General features: G+C 42.7%; 1 protein-coding gene across 1 annotated transcript in view; it reads left to right on the top strand.

Annotated features, from left to right (window-relative positions):
• The window catches only part of LOC594321 (helicase with zinc finger domain 2), a 66,424-nt gene that overhangs the window by 5,468 nt on the left and 37,192 nt on the right, over positions 1-23,764 (top strand). Inside the window, exons 5-16 of the mRNA XM_030980939.1 lie at positions 433-493; positions 1,316-1,476; positions 5,409-5,606; positions 9,105-10,421; positions 10,816-11,125; positions 11,743-12,001; positions 12,871-13,078; positions 13,677-13,793; positions 14,177-14,375; positions 18,357-18,519; positions 19,313-19,465; positions 22,243-22,650. Of these exons, the coding sequence (XP_030836799.1) occupies positions 433-493; positions 1,316-1,476; positions 5,409-5,606; positions 9,105-10,421; positions 10,816-11,125; positions 11,743-12,001; positions 12,871-13,078; positions 13,677-13,793; positions 14,177-14,375; positions 18,357-18,519; positions 19,313-19,465; positions 22,243-22,650 (3,554 nt within the window). The remainder of the gene's footprint in view (positions 1-432; positions 494-1,315; positions 1,477-5,408; positions 5,607-9,104; positions 10,422-10,815; positions 11,126-11,742; positions 12,002-12,870; positions 13,079-13,676; positions 13,794-14,176; positions 14,376-18,356; positions 18,520-19,312; positions 19,466-22,242; positions 22,651-23,764) is intronic.

Raw genomic sequence — 23,764 nt, 5'->3', positions numbered from 1 at the left:
GTACTGCCTCATATCCAAATGAGGGGAAGGAGAAAATTACCAGACTTGACTTGAAGGATACGTTTCTGTATCACAGTCAAAACAACCAAGAGCATTAGAAATGCAGAAAAGCAAGAAGATTACTTGTCATTTTAATAAAACACTGGTATGTACGTATGATGAGTAATTTCAAAGACATATTTGCAAAGGATTTTGCCCCCTATCTGAGATGGATATGAAAAATTAACAAACAAAAGCAAGCTCAAACAATAAGAAGAATAATACACGGTTGAAAAGAAACAAAACTCAACTTTCAGCAATTGCTAAGGAGGAACATAAATAAACCTGTTTTTCTCTTTCTTTTTTAATATAGATTTGTTTCAAGTTATCATTATTTCCAAGGTCATTTTTTTTCTCTGTCTTTTTCTCTTTTGTCCACTTGTTTGTTTGCAGTCAGAACAGTATCCGAATGGATTGCAACTTCTTGAGATAGCTCTTCAAAGTTTACAGAAAGGTAAAGATTTGTGAGTCCCTGTATTTTAGAAAGCCAAGTCACTTAAGGCCAACCTTGCCAAAGTGTGTAGATTTAGTCCACCAATCTACATGTAGTACCATAAAAAATTGAAAATGCAGAAACATGTAAATTACTTTTCTTGCCTCCGCTACAAAGTAGCCGGAGGCATTATGTTTTCCGGTTGTCTGTCCATCCGTCCATGCATCCCGTTCTTGTGATCACGTTATCTCAAGAACCTATAGATGGATTCCTGCCAAACTTGGGTCATATATGTATCTGGCAGAGCTAATGAGCTGGGGTCACGAGGTCAAAGTCAAAAGTCTCAGGGCTCATTGTATGCAAACATAGCTCGTGATCGCGTTATCTCAAGAACCGATAGATGGATTCCTGCCAAACTTGGGTCATATATGTATCTGGCAGAGCTAATGAGCTGGGGTCACGAGGTCAAAGTCAAAAGTCTCAGGGCTCATTGTATGCAAACATAGCTCGTGATCGCGTTATCTCAAGAACCGATGGATGGATTCCTGCCAAACTTATGTCATGGATGTATCTTGCAGAGCTAATGAGCTGAGTAGAGTTTGGGGCCACAAGGTCAAAGGTCAAATGTCACAGGACTCATTATATGCAAAAATAGCTCGTGATCACATTATCATTAGAACCGATGGACAGATTGCCATCAAACTCAGGACATGTATTTATCTTGCTGAGCCCATGAACTGAGTAGATTTTGGGATTTTGAGGTCAAATATAAAAGGATCATACATGTATATGAAAAATTGTACATTCTATTTATGATTATTTACTATTTCTCTTTTTTTTAAGTTTCTGGTGCCCTTATTGATGATAAGAAAACCCTCAGACTTGTTGCCAATTTGAAGAAAGAATTGCTTGAATACATAAACTCAGACGGTTTGGCAAACGTTTCACTGGACAAAATCAGGGAATACAATACAGAACTGCTCACTTTTGACCCTGATAAAATGGTAATATATGAGCATGTATTTTCTATTTTCATTTCACTGCATCCTTATGGATATTAATGTACGTTATAAGCATTTACTCTTTGTTGTCATTCATTTTCTTATTTTTCTTCCTCGTATTATAAATGTTGTACTGTCATTACTATTACTATCAATACTAATGTTACTATTATTTCATTAGTATATTATTCTTATGACAATAAATATCATTTTCTGAAATGTTACATTTCCTTGAATTGGTGCTTGAACTTCAAAATGAATCAATGCAGAAAAAGTCATTAAACATGTGCATGATTCTTCCATTGGATGGTTAAGTAAAAAATGGAGCAGAAAACCATAGTTCGTAACTCTTATCCTGCCATAATGAATACAGTCACAGGGCTCATCAGGGCCCTGGGAACGATTTTGTCACCGGGGGGGTAAGAGGACATATATATTTTTTTTTGGTCCCAAAAATTTCGCAATGACTCATATAGTGGTATACATTAAATATATCATACCAGATTTTTTTTGCAGGGGGTGCTATGCCCCCTGGAAAAATTCCAGGGGTGCTGCAGCACCCCCAGCACCCCCGCTTCCGAGGGCCATGGGGCTCATCCTCATTGTGCCAAGCCACAAATCCCCCCTGTGCCAAGTCTTTTTGGAGATAATCTGATTGTGCGATCAATAGCGCGTGGGAAGCACTCAGCACAGGACAATGAGCATGAACAATAACTGCTATTACGAATGCGAAGCAAGCATGCATGAAGCAGCGAAGCAATTAATGGCTCGCTCGCGTGAATGAGGCAGCCAATCGATAGCGCGCTTGCGTGTCCAAAGCACTATAATGGTGCATGCGCGGCCTTATGGCAGGATATGAGTTAATAATGTTATATTGTTGACTACTTGAATAATGAAAATTAATCCTTAGGGGTATGAAAGAGACATCTGTTGAGAGCCAGAGTGGCATTAAAGGTAATGCAAAGTTTTGGGAAATTCTGAAAATTGGATTGATAGTAATTCTTTACGATTTCGATATATTTGGGTGCCCCTGTGGATGCAATATAAGCACTAGAAAAATTAGTCCCTAAAACACTTCTGCTTTTGAGAAATTGAATACAGTAATCAAAAATTTACCGGTGCTTCCGGTAAATTTCAAATATTTCAAATAGTGCCTAAAGCCATTCCATATGGTACATGTATCTGCGACCATGAAAATCTCAGAATATGCTGTTCTGATATATAATTTCTAAACGGTAATAGAAAATCGGTCGATCCCTAGTCAAGAAACATTGTTTCCCAGGTCGAAAATCCCATAGAGACCAACAGAAAAATCATATTGGTCTCTAATGGTTTCTGTTGGAGTCTATTGGTTTCTGTTGGACCCATAGAATAGAATCCCATAGAGACCATTCAAACCATCAGAAACCAACAGAAACCAATAGAAACCAAAACTCAATAGAAACCAATTGGACCAATAGAACCAATAGGACCAATAGAAACCAATAAGACCAATAGAAACCAATATAGGACCGATAGGACCAATAGAAACCAATAGCACCAATACTCAATAGAAACCTATCGGACCAATAGAACCACTATAAACCAATGAGACCAATAGAAACCAATAGGACCGATAGGACCCATAGAAACCAATAAGACAAATAGAAACCAATATGTCCAATAGAAAACAATAGAAACCAACAGATCTATGTATCTCATGCATATTCATGATTAGTTCACACGTGTTCACAGAAAAATATATTTATCATGATTTTTAAAGCAAATTATGACAATGCCATTAATTTTGTGATTCGTATTTTCCTTCGGCAATTCAATTCAATTCAATTCAAATGAATTCAATTCAATTATTCAATTAATAACCAATAGATTATTTTGTTTGATCATGTTACAATTACATTCACGTTTTAGCAATATATATATTGATTATAAATTATGATTACTAACCAAGAAACAACATGCATATTTGTGTACGAGCCCATATCACTTTAAATCATAATCTTGAATTCACTTCAAATGATCTTTGTGATGGAGTAAATGCAATGAAGATTATAACATACCTATTGGTGGACAGTTGCCAACATTGAATATGAATTATCAGTTTATCACTGGTTCTTCTACCCGGGTCGATTTACCAATAGAAGCCGATGGGCTATAATAGGGATGTGGTAGACCGAAAGCTTCAGTCTCTGATATCGACGGTTGTTCCGCTGAGATTGCATCTGGCTCCTCTGACCTCTGTGTATATTTAGCATTATACATAATGTGACATACAAGGCCTGTCATCAGCTCGAGATTGCCAAATATCCCACTATTTTCAGACTCGGGATATTATCCTAATGCTCGAAATTGCGTCTTCACCAGCCCGATACACCATCACAAACTAGCTCGAAAACTAATCTTGAGATTGACGCATGCGCACTTCAGAGACCGACTGTACGACCCGCGCTGTAAAACGTAAACAAGTACCGGCTATCAGTGACTGTGCATGCATGCAGCGCAGGTTAGAGCATGTGCTACAAGCTACTTTATTTACAAACACAGATATTTGACTATACGTACTTCGGTCTGATGAAGACGGGCGCAATCCATCCCGCTATTTGGGAAATAGCGGGATAGTTTGCAAACTAGATCGAGATTTCTTGGGATATTATCCCGCTAATTGCTACTTGCAATGAAGACGCAAATTAGCTGGATAATTTGCGATCGGGATAGTTTAAAAAGCGGGATATTGGGCAATCTCAAGCTGATGAAGACAGGCCTACTGAGAAAAGCTCATAACTCCTAATCTTTGATCATTGATGTCTTATGAGCACTGAGTCCTCTATCTCACTTTGATTTAATTGTATGCCTCTGACTGTGTCATTCTACATAGACATTGAGTGTGCATATATGACAGGACGTACATGTATGTTGTATACAATCTTACTTCCATTTATTCTATTCCAAAATTACAATGTGTTATATTAATTACCATCAATTATTTTTGTTCTTTCTTGTATTACTACTATTATTTCATAAAGAGACATGTCTGATTGTGGACGAATTATAAAAGACTTGCGTTACTCGTATTTGTATGACCATATTATTATTCAAACACTAATTGACAACTCTGTATTTTTTTTATTTTTTTTATTTCTATTTTCTGATTTTTTCATGAAGGAATATTTTATTTTCAAGCAGGGGATGTGTAAAAACATATGTGCAATAATAATATCTAGGGTGTATAACATGTATAGTAAGCAAATAACTACCGTTGGTGAAGGTGATGGGACAAACTTTCACTTCCGAGGCGATCTGGATGTAGCTATTTTTCCAAAGCAAAGCTGAGGAAAGATAGCGTATACATTCGGATCTCCGAGGAAGTGATAGTTTGCCATCGCCTGAAACCAAAAGATGATTATTTGCTTTATATTCCACATCGGAAACATTTCACTTCTTGCGTCATTTTAGAGCAACAAGTCATCAATTAACAGCTAGCAAACGGTGTATGATACGTACAGTGCATGTAGTATGGGGGTGTGACCATATACTGTAGTTCGTGCGGGACCAAAGTTCGCGTACTTACAATAAAAGCGCTTAAAGAGGAGAGCAAAACGCAGCGTATACAATTAAAGTGCATTGCACTGTGTAGATAGTACTTCTATCTTCAGTGAAAGTGTGTTGCACTGTGTAGACAGTACTACTATCTACACACTGCAAACTTTTCTTCTCCCATCAATGATGTAGAGCAAGATTCTTAGTATGTGGAATATAATATTATATACCGGTAGTGAAATTTATTAATTTATTTTGTTGTATAGGCAAGCATATATATATTTATACATTCATACATAGTAACATTTTAATTCCTATTTTGGTTGCTGACCTTTCTATCAGTACCGTCAACAAAAATGAAATTATTCTATGGCAATTTTATATTTCTCTCCATCTAGAAAATTGTGATGAGCTTCTTTAGGTGGAGTGACCCAAGAGAATTGTTTGAAAGAATTTGGACTATTCTTGGACCTGCCGATGAGGGCGCCAGTGCGTCGGCTCAGGGACAAAGGAATCATGGGGTGGAGATGGACTGGATACCTATAGAGCATCGACAGATTGCACAGAGGCAACACTCACACGGACAACATCATGGTGTAAGCGGGGTTTCTTGCTTATTTACTCAAATGGTGTCCAGAAGGACATTGTTAGGGTTTGCATGTATTCAGCCCAATGTTTACATTCTGACATTTTGGTCTGAAGTCGAATTTAGGGTTTATGGGAGAGCTGGTGACCTTTTCCCCCAAACCAGTGTACAGGTTTAACATTAGGGATCCAACAGCATTTTTAACAGAATACATGTTATACAGATGGCTTGCGGTTGCACCATGTGAGAGAGAGGGAGGATTGAGGAGTCCTGAAAAGGACTCTCAGTAATCTTTCTTGAGGGTTTGTAGTCCTGAAAAGGACTGTTCGTGTAGTCTTGAAAAAGACTGTTGGTTATCTTTTTTAGCTTATAGTTCTAAAGAGAACTATAGCCCTTGGAGAGGATGGGTGGCGGGAGAAGCTTGACGTTTCAAACAGGTTGACTATCCGTCGTCAGGAGTGGAGAATAGCTGGCGTGCGTGAGCTTAAGTCACCGTGGTGCGGACGTGGGGGAAATATACATGACCGTTCGAGCTTGAGTCATCGGGGAGACATGAGTGTCTGCTTGTGCGTCTGCTTTTCCGTCTGGGCTGGAGTCTCTGGGTTGCCGACTTGGGGGAGTTTTGAATCCATGAGTGGGGTGTGCTGTCGGCGAGACGCTGTGTGTGTTCCCAACGTAGGTGGCGTTGAAGTCTGCTGTCGTCTGCTTTGCACTGTAGCTGTGGGGCTGGCGGCTGCTTTGAGGGTACAGCGGGTGGCGGTGGTTGATGTACGGGTGTCGGCGGGGATGGCGAAGGCGGTGGTGGAGGCGGTGGTGGAGGAGGAGTGACCGGGTACCTTTTGATGAGGGGTTTCCAGATGTTGTTGATATAATCCTGAGTCTTGGGTCACGGTGTTGTGGCGGTGAATTTCGATGGCTTCTCGGATTTGGCGTGTGTGCCAGTGCTTCATTATGGAGATGAGATGACTGTTATCCCATTATCCCCATGGTGTGTTCGTGTTGCTGGGCGTGTTTGACGATGGCGGAATTATCCCAATCTGTGCTCCTTGAGTCTTGTTTCCAGATTTCTGCCCGTTTCACCAATGTAGACTATATTCATTCGCATGGTATTTTGTAGACTCCAGCTTTCTTGTGGTTTGGATGCTGGTTTTTGTGGGAGTGGAGTATTGAATGGAGTTTGTTGGAGGAACCGATATAGGGTAGAACAACAGTTTGTTTTGGTGGTGTAGCTGTGGTTTGGTTCTATTCAGGGATGGTGTTGGCTGGCGGGAGTCCTGGACTTGATCTTATGTCTTGGGTATGATGGTAGTTAGGGCTGTGGTGACATTCTGGATTTCCTGGTCTAGATGGTCGGCATCGCTGAGTTGATTGGCTCGGCAAATGAGGGCGTTGGGGACTGATTGTAGTACGGATGGGTGGTGGAAGGATTTGTAGTGAAGATATCTATCGGTGTGTGTGGGTTTCCTGTAGACTTGGTGAGCTTGCCGGATGGTGATTTGGTAATGAGGACGTCTAGGAAGAGGATGCTGTTGTTTTGCTCGGTCTCCATGGTGAATTTGATGCTTGGATGATGCTGGTTGATGTGGGTGAGGAAGTGGTTTAAGTCAGGTCTGCTATGCGGCCAGATGACGAATGTGTCGTCGACATATCGGAGCTAGAGGGAATGGTGTTGTGAGAGAGTCTGGAGTGCCGTTGTTTCGAAGTGCTCCATGAAGATGTTGGCTATAACCGGTGAAAGAGTTGATCCATGGCTGCGCCTTGAAGTTGCTGGTAGTAATTGTCTCGACATTTGAAGGCAGTTGAGTTGAGGCAGAAGTACATGAGGTCATGTATATCATCCGGTGTCAGGGGAGTTCTGTCGGGGAGGGTGTCGTCAGCTTCGAGGCGTTTTTTGACGATTCGGCAGGATTCGGTGACAGGAACATTGGTGAAGAGAGATTCAACATCGAAACTGACCATGATGTCTGTATGGAGTTATTGATGTGGTGCTGCGATTGTCCTACGAGTGGTTGGAGAATCGAGGTCAGGTGTCATAGGAAGGCGATCCTCAGGTTGAAATGAAGGGGCGAAGTGAAATGTTAGGTTTGTGTAGAAGAGCGAAGTTTGAAGTAGAGTGGCTTAGATATGACTTCTGTTCTGTGAAGAGAGAGGAGTCGCTGGTCGAGTTTCCTTTCCGTTGCTAGTGTGGGATATTTCTTTAGTTGTTTATAAGTCGGAGTCTCGAGGAGCGCACCGATCTTATTGTTGTAGTCCCCTTTGTTCAGAACTACTGTAGCGTTTCCCTTGTCTGCCTGTAGAATGTGTATTGACGGGTTGTTGCGTAGATCTTTGATAGCGGCTCGTTCTGGTTTGCTAATGTTGGGTTGTGGTGGCTTAGCTGTGGATAGAGCTTGGGTGACTTGGAAACGGATTTTGTCCGCTGCGGTTCGGCTCAGGAATCTCAGTTTGGGTTCTACTTGTTGGATGACTTCTGACACGGCGAAGTTGAGACCTAATGATAGGACTTTGTGTTTGGTTTCTGTGAGTGGATGGTTGCTGAGGTTGATAAAGGTGTCCTTGGTGCCGGTTGGTGTAGTCTGGTTGGTTGATTTCTGGCTGTTAGCTAGAAGTTTGTTGAATTTGACGATCTGCTTCTGTCAGGTTGACTGGAAAGTTTCCCAGCTGTAGAGGTGTTGAAGTCCTGGCATTTCCGAAGATCAGCCGGTTCTGATGCTTGAGTCACGGCAACGCTTGAGGAAGGTTAGGTGATTCTGGAGTTTGGCTTCTTTAACGTAGTTACGCTGCAGTTGCCGGGATAATACTTGGGTCGGCTCCCCGTAGAGCTGGGTTAGATGCTGCTTGTAAGTATCGGCTTGCATGGTGATGTAGATATACAGTAGGCTTGCGGGTGCACCATGTGAGAGAGAGGGAGAATTGATTGCACAGAGGCAACACTCACACGGACAACATCATGGTGTAAGCAGGGTTTCTTGCTAATTTACTCAAATGGTGTCCAGAAGGACATTGTTAGGGTTTGCATGTATTCAGCCCAATGTTTACATTCAAACATTTTGGTCTGAAGTCGAATTTAGGGTTCATGGGAGAGCTGGTGACCTTTTCCCCCAAAACCAGTGTACAGGGTTAATATTAGGGATCCAACAGCATTTTTAACAGAATACATGTTATACAGATGGCTTGCGGTTGCACCATGTGAGAGAGAGGGAGGATTGAGGAGTCCTGAAAAGGACTCTCGGTAATCTTTCTTGAGGGTTGTAGTCCTGAAAAGGACTGTTGGTGTAGTCTTGAAAAGACTGTTGGTTATCTTTTTTAGCTTATAGTTCTAAGGTGAATGCATGTATTTTGGTGTCTGGTTTTGAAGTCTTGTTAATAGTTGGTTAATCTTTGTGCAGCTTATTATTAATAGCATTAGTATTATTCTGTTATTATTATTGTTTTTTTTTTGTATATTTGTTTTAGACTCATCTTTGGTGTCCCTGTGTTGCTTTGATGAATCTTTTTTTAATTTCAGAAGAAGAAGAAGTCCCGCCGTGATGGGAAAGATAGACCATCTCATGCCTCTGGATCTGTCCCCCAGCTGCGGAGTAGTGAAGGAGGTAATGTTATCCGTCAGGGACAAAGGTCACCTGGAGATCTGCCTAGTTCAGTTATGAAGACACAAGGGCAACATGACCAAGGGAAATCCAATAGAAAGGGTAGCACTCCAGCGAGATCACGAAGTGAGAGTCTTGTCTCCCAAGACAATGGTGACTCCAAGAGTTGGAGCAACAGCGGTGCCAGACCTCGAAGGGAAAGTCAGCTTGACCAAGATGTTGGTAATACCAAGTACAGAAGCAACAGTGTGGCAAGATCACGAAGTGGAAGTCTACAGACATCTAATCCGGGATATTCCTCTCTCCAACAAGAAGATGTCAAGACACAGTCTCTCAATAGTTCAGATGAACCCAAAGAGATGTATGAGGCTACGTCAGGTGCAGTGCCGGTGAAAAATCCATTTGAAGTTCTGCAAGATGAAGACAGGAGTGCCTGGCAGAGAAGCGGAGTCAAAACGTCATCACAGCCTCCAAATCAAAGCAGTAGAGTTGCTGCAGGTACCTTTCCGATATCTTCTAGATTGCCATTTAGGCAAACTGGCATGAATGTGGTACCTAGAGAAGTTGCCACTGCTTCATCCATCTACAATTCTCCTGGGGTATTGTGTGCCAAGAGCAATAACTCACAGACATTTCAAAAGATCCCCGGACACTCTGTAGTAACGTTCGACGAAACCCTTCTGAATGAACTCAAATGGATTGGTGGAAAGTTGCTTGTGGTTTGCATGCAATGCTTTGAATCTAAGCCAGTGAAAATCAGCCCTCCCAATCCTAGTAATCGTACAGTTTGCTCATACAAAAAGCATTCCATGACCATGAGCAGGTACCTTGTTCATCAGTTTGGGGGTGGCAAATTCACAAAGATTCGTGAGCGTCCTTTCAGGGTGATGCATAAGCCTACAGCCGTCTGTCGCCATGTTGATAGGATGTATGGATGTGAGAGAGGAGACTCTTGTCATTTTGCTCACAGCGAGGCAGAGGCTCAGGTCTGGTGGTTAGAAGCAAGGCTTGGAAAACAACGAAAAGAAATTCTTGAAGCATGCATAGATCTGAATCACCCAGCAGCAACCAGACCCTCACCTGCAGGATCACGACTATCCGTCCCTCATGCCCTGATCAATCCACACCAAGGCACTTGGGGCTGCAGCAACCGCAGTCTGAATCAGACACCTGCAGAATGTGCAATTGCTGTGGAATCGTGTCACTCCAAAGTCCCTTTTGGTCATTCTATCAAGGTAAGCCATCATAAATCTTACTTGTTATCAAGCATGCAACCCTGTGATCACCTGTGAATCTGGGCACATTGCAAGCTTTTGCCACATACATTTTTTTACATCCAAGGACCAGTGATGTAATGAGAGTGACATGAGACCTGTCCTGGGTCTCTGGGATAATAATGATCTAGTCTTGGTCACGTAGAGTCTAGAGACATAATGCTAAATGAAGGTAATCAAAGATTGTTCCTCCTGGTCTTGGTCTGATGACCCAAGGACTTGACTGCAGCCATGACGGAGTCTCAGCATGCTGCAAAGATAAGAAAAACAATTTCCTTTTTTAAAACTACATTTGTTTATTTATGGTAACATTCTCATTGAGCAAAGACTCCTCTTACTTCTTATTTATGAACAGCGTGCTTGTGGTAGATGCCTGCATGAGAATCCGAACTGCATCCAGGAACAAAGCTCCAAGAGCCCATCATACTGCAGTGGGGCTAGCCGACACTCTTGGGGAGCAAACATTCTGTATGTGGTACATTCCTCGAAAGACAAGCAATGGGTGCATGTCAATCCTCGCCATTCCCGACTCTGGTCTCGCACTAAACTCCACTTGTGTAGGAATGGGAAGCAGTGCAAGCGGGAAAGTGTGTTTGGAACAGCATGCATGCATCCTCATACACAAGAAGAACTTGAACTCTGGGAGTACCAGAAACAACATAATTGTGAGTCAGTTATTGTTTGTACAAAGACAGACACCTGTAGATTTATTCTTATTTCAACCTACACGTTTGTAATATGTGCCACCAGCTTTACAGTAGATCATCATAAATAAAATGTCTATTATCTTGAGATTTCATTCCTTGATGCACTGCTGAATACCTTTCACAGCCAAAATTGTCACAGTTTTTAAAATGCTATCATGTTCTAGAAATGATGTAATGACCAATCTTGGTGAAAATAGATTGCACAACAGTTTCATAGGCCCCACCCTGCAAGGCATCATAATGGTTTAAAGGAATTTGTAGTAGTGGAGGAGAAAGGTCATTACTTAAAGATATATTAATACAAAGCTGTCTTCAGACTCATTCACATGCTGCAGTAATTTTTGTGTGTACTGCATGATTTTCAGGTGAGGATGTAAAAAGTAATAGCTCTGAGCAAGAGTGGTTCTTAAGCATGTACTGATTTATGTATGTGTTATAAGATATAAGACAAGGTGTAAAGTGCAATATTCCCTTGGGAAACTGTGGCAGCTCACCATGGCATACGTGAACCAGCCTTTAATCCTGAGTTTCAGATTGTAGTTATGAGTAGTCATTCTTTTTTCTTCCAACTATAGTGTCTAAGCTGGAGGAGGTGGTTTGCTTGCAACAGCAGGCTCAGGCAGCCAGCAACCCTCTCCCCAAACCAGAGCAGACGAATGTAACGCAGCACGTTTGCTCTTTCTGCAAGTTCTCCAGTACCTCCAAGACAGACTTTGAGAATCATCTCCTGACCACCGCCCACAAGGCCATGATCTTCTCCGACTCTGATCGTCTGTGGAAGGAGCGTGATCCCCCAAACTTGGTGCAGGATGGCTGTTACGAAATGTGCAAAGAGTGAGCTTTTTTATTTACCTCTTCGCTAATAATGAACAATAATAAGATTGATCTATATCTATATCAAATAGACTCTACTGCGCTGTGTTGAAGAAGAAAAATTCCCTCCTTTTAGAAGTCAGTTATAGCCAAGAAGTAACTTATTTGATGTATAATGGTCCATTAATTAGACTAAAGCAGTCTGCTGAATGCTCTGAAAGCTGATTACATAAGAACTGTGTATGGGGGCTAGTCCAAGGTATGTCCTAAGTGTTATTGAACTGTATTATGCAAACTTAAATTGATATTAAGATACCATCTTATCTAGTAGGACTTTTATGTCGTTACAGTGATCAGAGCCACTAGAATATTTTATATGATCGGAACCGCATGGGACAAAATAGCTTGGACTTGCTCATGTTTGCATGCAATCGCACATTGTATGTTTGGTGCCAGTAAAGTTTTAACTTATATTTTTACAATTTTTTGCCCCATGGGAAATAATTGGAATTCCCTGGGCTCTGCGTACCTAGGTACTGTACATTTAATGTAAGCATAACATGCTGCCTATTTTCTTGTGATACTTGGACAGATGTTTATGATGAATGATGAATGCTGCCTCTGTTTTTGCCATGTTTTTTTTCTGTGAATTAGCTTCAGAATACTAATTTCCACACTTCCAATCTTAAAATATTTGGAGAAATACCCATGAAAGACATGCTATGCGTGAAATGGGAAATTCAGCAATGCTGCTGCAGTACGTAGCTCAAATTTGATTTCCGATAGGTGGCGCACCATTTAACAAATACTGGGAATTAAAGAGATTCACCCATATTTTGCCTGTATATGATAAATTTACATGCTGCGCAAACTCTGTTTGCCTATGAAAGGAATGCCACCAAGCAGTGTGAGCACTCTGGAATGTCCAAGGAAGAGAACGAGTGCATCTATGCTCATAGCATGGAGGAGCTGAGGGAATGGAAGCAGCGCCATCAGCACCTCTTGATGAAGCTTGGAAAGGCTCGGGAGATGAAGCTCTACTCCTGGCTGGACAATCTGGTGGAGGAGAAAACATCTGCCGAGGATATGGAGGATGTGGTAAGAGGCATTGAATAGTATAGAGATATCGACTATTACAAGAAGACTGTTTTTATACCCGCTCCTCGGGGTGATAGCAGCAGAGGCAAATTTCCCGAGATTCAGTATAGAAACAGCCAGTCCTTGAGTATTAAAGCAGTCGATATCCCTTTTATATGCCGAATTCAAACACAAATCTACCAAAAATTCTTAAAAGATAATCGTAAGAGTACTGTTATTGGTTTTTAAATACATGTATGTAGATTTCCTTAAGCTAAATGCATACTAAATACGATCCACCAACGATGTGATTTTGGAAGAACGTCCTAGAGTATTTGATGTGAACATTGATAGATATAAAATCTAAATGATGGAGCTTTTGATTTTTTATATGAATAGATGAAATCTATATTTCTGAGCATTGCAAACTTCCTTGTTGGGTTGAAGGCCAAATCGGATCCAATCAATGCAACTTCCGATTATTTGGGGAGCTTCTAACGAGTGAGCCTTGATGAATGGCCAGCTGTAGTGTCAAAGTGAGCTTATTTATACAACATTATACAAGTTTTGTATAAGTCTAAACAGCATATTTTACACATTTTCTGATATTATTCATTAGATTACTGATGATATATTTGGCATTGAGCTGGACTGCAAGAGGGATGTAGATGTTAGACAAGAGCTGCCTGCATCTGATTTGATCCAATGGCGTGTTGTTCTTCATTGCGGCAGTGAGGTATGTTTCATTCCATTTATATTTCACCCCAACGACTTCTTTTGTGTAATTTTTCTTCCTCTCTTTTATGACTGTGCTGTGGCTGTATTGCTTGAATTTTGGCCTTCCTTTATATATTCTTGTAATTTTATGAAAAAGGAATATAATTTTGTTATATGGATTAAACTTATTGTATAGTTTCCTATACCTATCCCAAAAACAATGTACATGTGTATTTACGATTATTTGATTTGTCAATGCCATTCATTATTCAAACACAAGCAGTCCTGAGTCTTTTCCTTTGATGTAGTCATGAAATCTTCTCTTGATTAGCAAAAGTTAATGAACTGGTAGAAAGGATACATGTACTGAATAAAAAAATTGTCTTCGTTGTGCCATTACAGAAAAAGCTCAAGAGGGTAGGGCTTCTTTACGATGAACAGCGCTCTCACTTCCATCTGTCAGAACCTGAGAAAGAGTATCGCCCCCAGACATGTCCAGGTGGTCTTCTCAGACGTGATGACTCTGATGAGTACAGCCTAGCGGTCAACTTCATCCAATCCCACTCCGGCGTGTTCAAGCAGTGGCTTGTCTTCGACTTTGGTTAGAAATTTCAAAATTGTTAATCTATATTACTAATACGCATAATCGCCGCGGGGGGTCCAAAACGGGGCAAAACGGTTCCTCAAAAACGTCTTTCCCCGACCCCGCCCGCCTCCACCGTGGCGCGGGGACGGTGGCACAATTCCACGAGACATGTCTCCCGTAACCCGCGTGCCACGTCGACCCTGCGATCGACGTCCATGTCGTTAAACGCGGTTTCGAGGTTCCGGGAGGACGGGTGGACGAAAGCACGGCGGGCGTCGCGGATTGCAAGAAGGCAACGAACTCGCGAGAGCGAGTCTGCAAGGCGTGCATCCGCCCTCTGTGCAATCAACAAAGAGACACACGGCGGACAAGAATCCACTCGCATCAACAGGTGTAGCAAATCTTATTGTAACGGGTGCGGCGTATCCCAAGTTAGGCATCTTTCTATAAGATATGCTTTGTAGCATGTTAGAGAAATACACAATAACCGATGACTCACCCGGGTGATGGGATGTAGTAAATCTACGCTCTGATGGGCTGGGCTTACCCGTGTTATGGATCTTGCTATAGGATATGCCTGTACGTGTATAATGTATGCGATGATTTTACGCTCATGTCACACGCACAGTCGGTTTGTGACTTTCATTCCATGATTGCCGCGATTTGTATATAGTTTACGTGAATTAGAGGTATGAAAGCAGGGCTAACTTTGTGATTATCTCGTCCATGGTTACTGAATTTTGATAATCATTCTTCAAAGTAAAGTTTTCACAAGAAATTCATCGTAACTGACAGTTCAGTTGCAAGCTAGCTGCCGTGAGGCTTGAGTCCATGCACGGACAGTGCAGTGCACCACTGCTGCCGAGCACTGTCGGAACTGTGACTGTGTGTGAGCTGAGCTGAGCTGAGCTACATAGAGTAGACTCGACAACACTTTGAAATTGCTCTTATTGCCCCGATTTCAATATAGTTTCGTGACTATAGAGGTATGAAACCTGAGCTTAGATTGTGATTATTCTGGCCATGTATTGTTGTATGCTGAATTTCAATAATCATTTTTCAAAGTAAAGTTTTTACAAGAAAATCAGACGGTCGATTAAAAACATACTAGCTCATTAGCTGGATAGAATACTTTTACTCAGCGATACAGTTCTTGCATCAAATCAATGCTTTAAAACGGGTATTACGGTGTGCCAAACAGCGTATATTATAAAAATCGTCTATATCATATATAAAAATTATCACATTTTATTTTTGATAGCTCAAAGGCCTCTTTCTATTTACCCCCTCCCCTCCCCCTAGAATCCCGTGGATTTTCCACGGGTCCTGCTAGTCTATATTACTAATACGCAAAATCGCCGTGGGGGGTCCAACACAGGGCAAAACGGTTCCTCAAAAACGTCTTTCCCCGACCCCGCCCGCCCGCCTCCGCCGTGGCGCAGGGACGGCGACACAATTCCACGAGGCCTCTCTCCCGTAATCCGCGTGCCACCTCGAACCCGCGATCGACGTCCATGCCGTTAAACGCCGTTTCAGGGTTTCAGAGCATCGTGGATTGCAAGGAGGCGACGAACCCGCGAGAGCGAGTCGGCAAGGCGTGCACCCGCCCTCTGTCTAATGAAAGAGAGACAATTAAGAGATACACGATGGACGAGATTCCTCTCGCGTCAACGGGTGTAGCAAATCTCATTGTAACGGGTCTGGCTCACCCTGAGTTAGGCATCTCACAATAGGATATGCTTTGTATGCCAGGCGCCCATAGTGTACGTGTATTACACACTCAAGCCACACACACACACTCAGTACAGTCGATTCAATTTGAGGCGATTGCTACAACTGGCGCAAACCATGGACCTTTTTTCGCGTAAAATCTTTACTCTGAAAATAATTATACAAATTCTGTGATCTATGCCAACATAATCATAGTTCAAGCTTCTGTTTTATTGGTCTTTTCATGCAAACTACATCGAAAGCACAACAGGATAGCGCAATTAGATATGTGATAGTATGCCTTGAGTCCACACGTACACACGTGTGGTGTATTGCCACTGCACTGCAACTGAGCGCTGCTGTCGATCGCCGGTGCTGCCGGAGCTGAGTGTGTGAGCATGAAGTAGCGGTGACCGGAGTAGCGGGTGTGAGGAGACTCTAAACAACACTTTGAAATTGCTATTATTGCCCCGATTTCTATATAGTTTCGTGAGTAGAGGTATGAAACCTGAGCTTAGGTTGTGATTATTCTGGCCATGTATTGTTGTATATTGAATTTCGATAATCATTTTTCAAAGTAAAGTTTCCACAAGAAAATCAGACGGTCGCAATACTTTTAGAGTCTACTATGATACAGTTCTTGCATCAAATAAATGCATTAAAACGTTTTTCAAAGTGTTGAGGGGGGATCAGGTAGCTCAAAGCGAGTTAAATGCAAGCGTGGTGTCCACGGGGTTCATAGGGCTGAACCCCCGCTCAGGGGTTCTTGGCATTTAATTACGGTCAGATGAGCATATTTTTAATACCTTATTTCTGACACTGGCAGCTAGGTCACTAATTAGCGTGGGGTCCATAGTAGAGCTGCGTACCAACTACGCTGAGAGTATGCTGGCCTACTACCCTGAGAGACGCAAAAGGGTACGCAAGATGGACGCAAACAATTTAACATGTTAATTTTTTGTTCGCATACTTTCGGCGTAGAAACTTGACACAGAAAGTCACTTTTTTACGCAACACTACGCTGCTACACGGTGTCCTGAAATGAATTCATGAAAAAGCAGCCCAAGAAAAAAGAGCCCCCGAAAGTTGAAAAAGTAGCCCCCGAAAACTTCCCCCTAATTTGATATGGATCGAGCCCCCGAAAAAATATCTTTCACTGGATTCTACGCTCACAGTCACACACACACTGCTACATATTGGCATAAACCGTTCGCGTAAAATTTTTACTTTGAAAATAATAATACGAATCGTGTGAATAATGCGAACATAATCATAAGCCAAGCTACTGCCTTTTTAGTCTTTTCATGAAAACTACATAAAAATTACAACAATAATAACGCAAATAAATCGTAATTATGCAAGATCATACCTGAAATAGTTTGTTTTACGGTACGCTATTCATGGTCAAACAGCGTGTAGTATACAAATTGTCTATATAAAATTACTCTAATTTTATTTTCGATAGCAAATAGGCCTCTACCTATTTAACCCTGCCCCCCTAGAATCCCGTCGATTTTCCACGGGCCCTGCTAGTAATACTACTACTAATAATAAGAGGTTTGTGAACAGCACTCGTGTCTCTGGTAAATTGCCACTCCAGGCACGCCATCGTTAATTACCCCATCTTTTGCATGGCTGCCATTACAGTGCTCGAGCATTTTAAGGAATTGATTCCTACTAGGTACCCATTTACCTCACCTGGGTCCAGTGTGGCAGTGCCGAGACAGGGATGTGCTTCTGGTACATGTACCTTGTGGTTCACAGTCCAGAGACTTATCCACTGGACCACAACACCTCTACTGTACAAAAACACTTCTTTCAACTGTATTTCACTAAATGACCAGTGACCATTTGAATGTACCCTTTGTTTTCAAATACTTTATCCCTGATTATTAATACAGTCAGGTATAATGATTGCATTTTGAACTAGTCCTGTGCAATCACTAATGTCATAAGGACATGGTTGTACCAAGGATGAAAATAATCACCCCATGGGGACAGGTTTTTTTGTCAAGGTTGTACTTATACTCCCTACCTCCATCTTTTAAAAATTTGAATTTGCCATTAAGCCGGTTAAAGCTTATTCACTCTTTATTTTAATTTGTTTTTCTTTTCAATGTTATTACTTGTGGAGGTTCTCTTTAATCATTACTGTATGATCCTTTTGAGAAGTGGTCAACATTAAAGTTGATTTGTCAGAATTCTGGAAGCTATTTCTGGAATTCCGGAAGCTAAATTCCCTTTGCTTGTGAGTGACATACATGTATATCTTTGTGTTTCTCTTAGGTGATCGGCCATGTCTTGCTCTGAAGCTGTCAGTGACCATTGGCTTCAAGAGTGAAATGAAAGAATTGGAGTTTAAAGAGCAGACGGTGAACACAGCTGACTTGTGGAATGAGAGTAACAGTAAGATCATCAAATGTACCCAACTGGATGAATGGACTCAGAGGTAAGCTTTGTCTCACTTAAGAAAACTGGTCCATATTGAGGTTATCTGTATGACTTTGAAGGCTTGATCTTCTGTTGTTTTCTGTATTCCTTTAAAGCCTGTCTGTACTAGTTTGGCCAGGAAGGATTAGACCACCCAGCGTGGTCACTGACAGGTGGCTATCTCATCAACTCAGCTCTCAATTAACATACGAAAAAGAGGATCATGGGGGACCAAGGGGCAACACTTAGGCATTGTTTTCCATAAAGAGGGAGCAAGTAGCTACAAGTAGTACAGTGGGGCTCTAAGAGTCCCTGTAGTGGTTTCCTTTTACCATTTCCCCCATTTTCCTAATAGTCATTAAGGTCTAAGGAATGTATTGTCTATTAATATAATAGTTATTCTAATCGTGTTAGTTTATTTCATAGCATAAAATTGTATTTTCTTTAGTTGTATTTACCTTGTTGAGCGCATAGAGAGACTTTTGTATATTATGATCATCATCACCCCGTGAGTTCCCTCTGTGGGGGTCGGGGGAGGGATGGTATCTCCTCATTACTACTCTACATCTAGTCCTCTATTTACCTTGTTGAGCGCATAGAGAGACTTTTGTATATTATGATCATCATCACCCCATGAGTTCCCTCTGTGGGGGTCGGGGGGAGGGATGGTGTCTCCTTACTACTCTACATCTAGTCCTATCTGTAGCTAGCTCCAATTCAATTTATCTACCTTCTTGATATAATCTATCCATCTTTTCTGGGGTCTTCCTTTCTATCTCCTTCTCTTTGGTATCTTCATAATTTAATTTTAGGTTAGAGGGGCAGTATCCTACCCCTGGTTCACACAGAGTACCAGCTCTCCTTGACCCTGGTGACGTTCAGAGTCTTAACCAGAACACATACAAACAATTCATGCATTGCATGCTGACAGATGAAGAGAGAGCATGTATGGAGATGGTTGCCAAGTAAGTCTTTTGAAAGTATTGCAAGATAAATTCAGAGTTTCCACTTATTCCATGAATATGACCCTCTACAATGCTTAGATTATCTTGATTTGCTATGGAAGTCAGTCTTATACTCAGCAGCTAGTTTGTTTGTGAGTTTAAGGTACACAAATAATCATTTGCTGAAATGAGAGTAAATTAAGGCCTTTACATGCACATGAGTGTTTATCATGCATGATTTCTTTATACATGAATTTCATGAATTCTAAGGTATGTTACCCCAGGACCGCTCCTACTGCAGCCACCATGTTAACATCCTATTAATCCTACTGCTGCCAACGATGTAAACATCCCATCGCTGCCACTGCTGCCTCCATGTAAACATCCCATTACTCCCACTGCTGCCAACATGTTAACATCCCACCGCTGCCACTGCAGCCACCATGTTAACATCCCATCACTCCTAATGCAGCCACCATGTTAACATCTCACTGCTGCTACTGCAGCCACCATGTTAACACCCCACCGCTCGTACAGCTGCCACCACGTTAATATCCCACCGCTGCCACTGCTGCCACCATCTTAACATCCCACCGCTCCCACTGCTGCCACCACGTTAACATCCGATCGCTCCCACTGCTGCCACCATGTTAACATCCCACCGCTGCCACTGCAGCTACCATGTTAACATCCCACCGCTCCTACTGCAGCCACCATGTTAACACCCACCGCTGCCACTGCTGCCACCATGTTAAAATCCCACTGCTGCTACTGCAGCCACCATGTTAACATCCCACCGCTGCCACTGCTGCCACCATGTTAACATCCCACCGCTGCCACTGCTGCCACCATGTAAACATCCCATCGCTCCCACTGCTGCCACCATGTTAACATCCCACCGCTCCTACTGCTGCCACCATGTTAACATCCCACCGCTGCCACTGCAGCTACCATGTTAACATCCCACCGCTCCTACTGCAGCCACCATGTTAACATCCCACCGCTGCCACTGCAGCTACCATGTTAACATCCCACCGCTCCTACTGCAGCCACCATGTTAACACCCACCGCTGCCACTGCTGCCACCATGTTAAAATCCCACTGATGCCACTGCAGCCACCATGTTAACATCCCACCGCTGTCACTGCTGCCACCATGTCAACATCCCACCGCTGCTAATGCAGCTACCATGTTAACATCCCACCGCTCCTACTGCAGCCACCATGTTAACACCCACCGCTGCCACTGCTGCCACCATGTTAAAATCCCACTGATGCCACTGCAGCCACCATGTTAACATCCCACCGCTCCCACTGCTGCCACCATGTCAACATCCCACCGCTGCTAATGCAGCTACCATGTTAACATCCCACCGCTCCCACTGCAGCCACCATGTTAACATCCCACCGCTGCCACTGCTGCCACCATGTTAACATTCCACCGCTGACACTGCAGCCACCATGTTAACATCCCACCGCTGACACTGCAGCCACCATGTTAACATCCCACCGCTGCCACTGCGGCCACCATGTTAATATCCCACCGCTGCCACTGCAACTACCATGTTAACATCCCACCGCTGCCAGTGCTGCCACCATGTTAACATCCCACCGCTGACACTGCAGCCACCATGTTAACATCCCACCGCTGACACTGCAGCCACCATGTTAACATCCCACCGCTGCCACTGCGGCCACCATGTTAATATCCCACGGCTGCCACTGCAACTACCATGTTAACATCCCACCGCTGCCACTGCTGCCACCATGTTAACATCCCATCACTCCTAATGCAGCCACCATGTTAACATCTCACTGGTGCTACTGCAGCCACCATGTTAACACCCCACCGCTCGTACAGCTGCCACCACGTTAATATCCCACCGCTGCCACTGCTGCCACCATCTTAACATCCCACCGCTCCCACTGCTGCCACCACGTTAACATCCGATCGCTCCCACTGCTGCCACCATGTTAACATCCCACCGCTGCCACTGCAGCTACCATGTTAACATCCCACCGCTGCCACTGCTGCCACCATGTTAACATCCCACTGCTCCCACTGATGCCACCATGTTATCATCCCACCGCTCCCACTGCTGTCACCATGTTAACATCCTACCGCTGCCACTGCTTCCACCATGTAAACATCCCATTACTCCCGTTGCTGCCAACATGTTAACATCTCACCGCTGCCACTGCAGCCACCATGTTAACATCCCACCGCTCCCAATGCAGCCACCATGTTAACATCCCACCGCTGCCACTGCAGCCACCATGTTAACATCCCACCGCTGCCACTGCTGCCAACATGTTAACATCCCACCGCTGCCACTGATGCTACTATGTTATCATCCCACCGCTGCCACTGCAGCCACCATGTTAATATCCCACAGCTGCCACGATGTTAAGATCCCATTACTCCCATTGCTTCCACCATGCTGTGTTCTTGCCACTTTGCAAAATCGAAAAGCTGTTAAAATGTCCAGATCTCACTACAGCTGTCATGCCACCAAACATAGGCTAAAGTGTCTCCATCCTTCCACCTGTCTATCCCATTGACACTAGTTAAGACATATTAAGATCCCTGGAACATGTCACATACCACATAACACTGCTATTTCAATGTCATCCCACCAGACGGTAGTCATTTGGATTGTAATTGTCTATGGTTTGTAATCGTTGACAACTCAACACAAATGCATAGGGAGCTTCAATAGCCTATGATTTTATATTTTAAAACTTTGTATAGCTTTGATATTCATATTTAACTTACAATTCTCCCATTTTTATTTCAAGGTTCCGGACAGTAACCATTATGAAAGTATCTGACCATGTCCAGCTGGAACATGATCTCCTTGGTGCTCAAGAAGGAGAGCTGTTTGGGACTATCACCCTTGACAAGCCGCTTCACGATGACTCAGAAGCTTCCCGTCTAGTCCAGGAGTTTGTTGAAACCATCTTCATCAAATTTCACGAGCAGTCGGATGTAGTCTATGAAGCTCTGAAGGTGCGGTCTGAGAAGGGTGCCATTGTGATAACCCTTGGGTCATCATGTGTGAAGGAGCATCGATTGAAGGGGGGCATGGATGTGTCAGTGACCATTCAATTGTACATCAGTCGCCAACGATTTCTCTCTATGCATCATGCTGTAGAGAGCTTGAGTTGTATGGACACTGTTCTGCCCAAAGGACAGCAGCCGAATAGGTCAGCCATTGTTTTATGTAAATTACAAGCACTATAGATAATTGGTGTGGCAGCAATTAAATAGCTTTAATAGTGTAAGACGCATCCGGAATGCAAAATGCATGTACTATATTGATCAGGCTTCATGTTGCCTAAACTTTCATCCAAGGCCCCCTCTTATGAAGACTTGCAATTGATCCAAATCAGTCACAAGTTTGCAGTCTCTTACCTCTTATGTACAAATTTGCTATATCAATCGCCAATAAGTTGGGATTAATCAGCAACTGTTTATAAGACAGGGCCCAGATATGTACAGAAAAAGAAAGAGTGCTGTGAGCACCGAAATGAGTAGCCTAATTTATATAGCTTGAGCTGGGATAATATTAGAGTGCATTGAGCACTTTGAGTGATAGGTACCGTATTTGCCGGCGATGAGGCCGCAGCGCCGTATAGGCCGCACTCCTGATTTTGACATCTAAAAAAAAACAATACTTTTTGTCGAAGTTGAGATTTGATCTCTTGCGTATATATGTTGATTTGACTAAAATCACTGCCTTAGACCGCTCGGCCATCCCGCACTGATGCTAGCTTATGTAGTTTTTTTGTGATGTATACATTGCGCCTCTCTCTTGTGTATTGAAATGGATTCAAAATGGCGACTTCGCGTGCTGGATGCTTCGCGGCAGCTCCGTTAAACGGGCCCTTCTTTTACTTTTGCAATGCATTGGCACGAACTTAGATCAAGATCTATCGGTAGATGTTGTTTTTGGAAGTTTATTTTCGTCTTCATGTCAACAATGCAAGATAAAATTGTCGGTAAGATGTGTGGAAATGTATAGTTATTGTACCGTTCGTAGATCTAGTCCCATATGTGCAAATTCGTGCTGGTTCTGACTTACTTTTTAATTTTTTTTTTACTCTTTCGTCGCTTTGGCCGCACCCCAACTTTTTGATATTTTCCTTCAAAAATACTGCGGCCTTTACGCTGGCAAATACGGTATGAGCATTGTTTCCTATAAGTAGTAGTATTAGTAGTGTTGAAGTAGTAGTAGTAGTATTAGTAGTAGTAGTAGTAGTAGTATGCAACACATTACAACATGTTTAAAATCAGATGTTCCTATATACATAAACATGT

This window comes from Strongylocentrotus purpuratus, unplaced genomic scaffold, assembly GCF_000002235.5.
Source record: "Strongylocentrotus purpuratus isolate Spur 01 unplaced genomic scaffold, Spur_5.0 spur5_scaffold_11, whole genome shotgun sequence".
NCBI classification, from domain to species: Eukaryota; Metazoa; Echinodermata; class Echinoidea; order Camarodonta; family Strongylocentrotidae; genus Strongylocentrotus; species Strongylocentrotus purpuratus.
The sequence above is the reverse complement of the archived record's forward strand: the minus strand, read 5'-3'. Positions and strand labels throughout refer to the sequence as shown.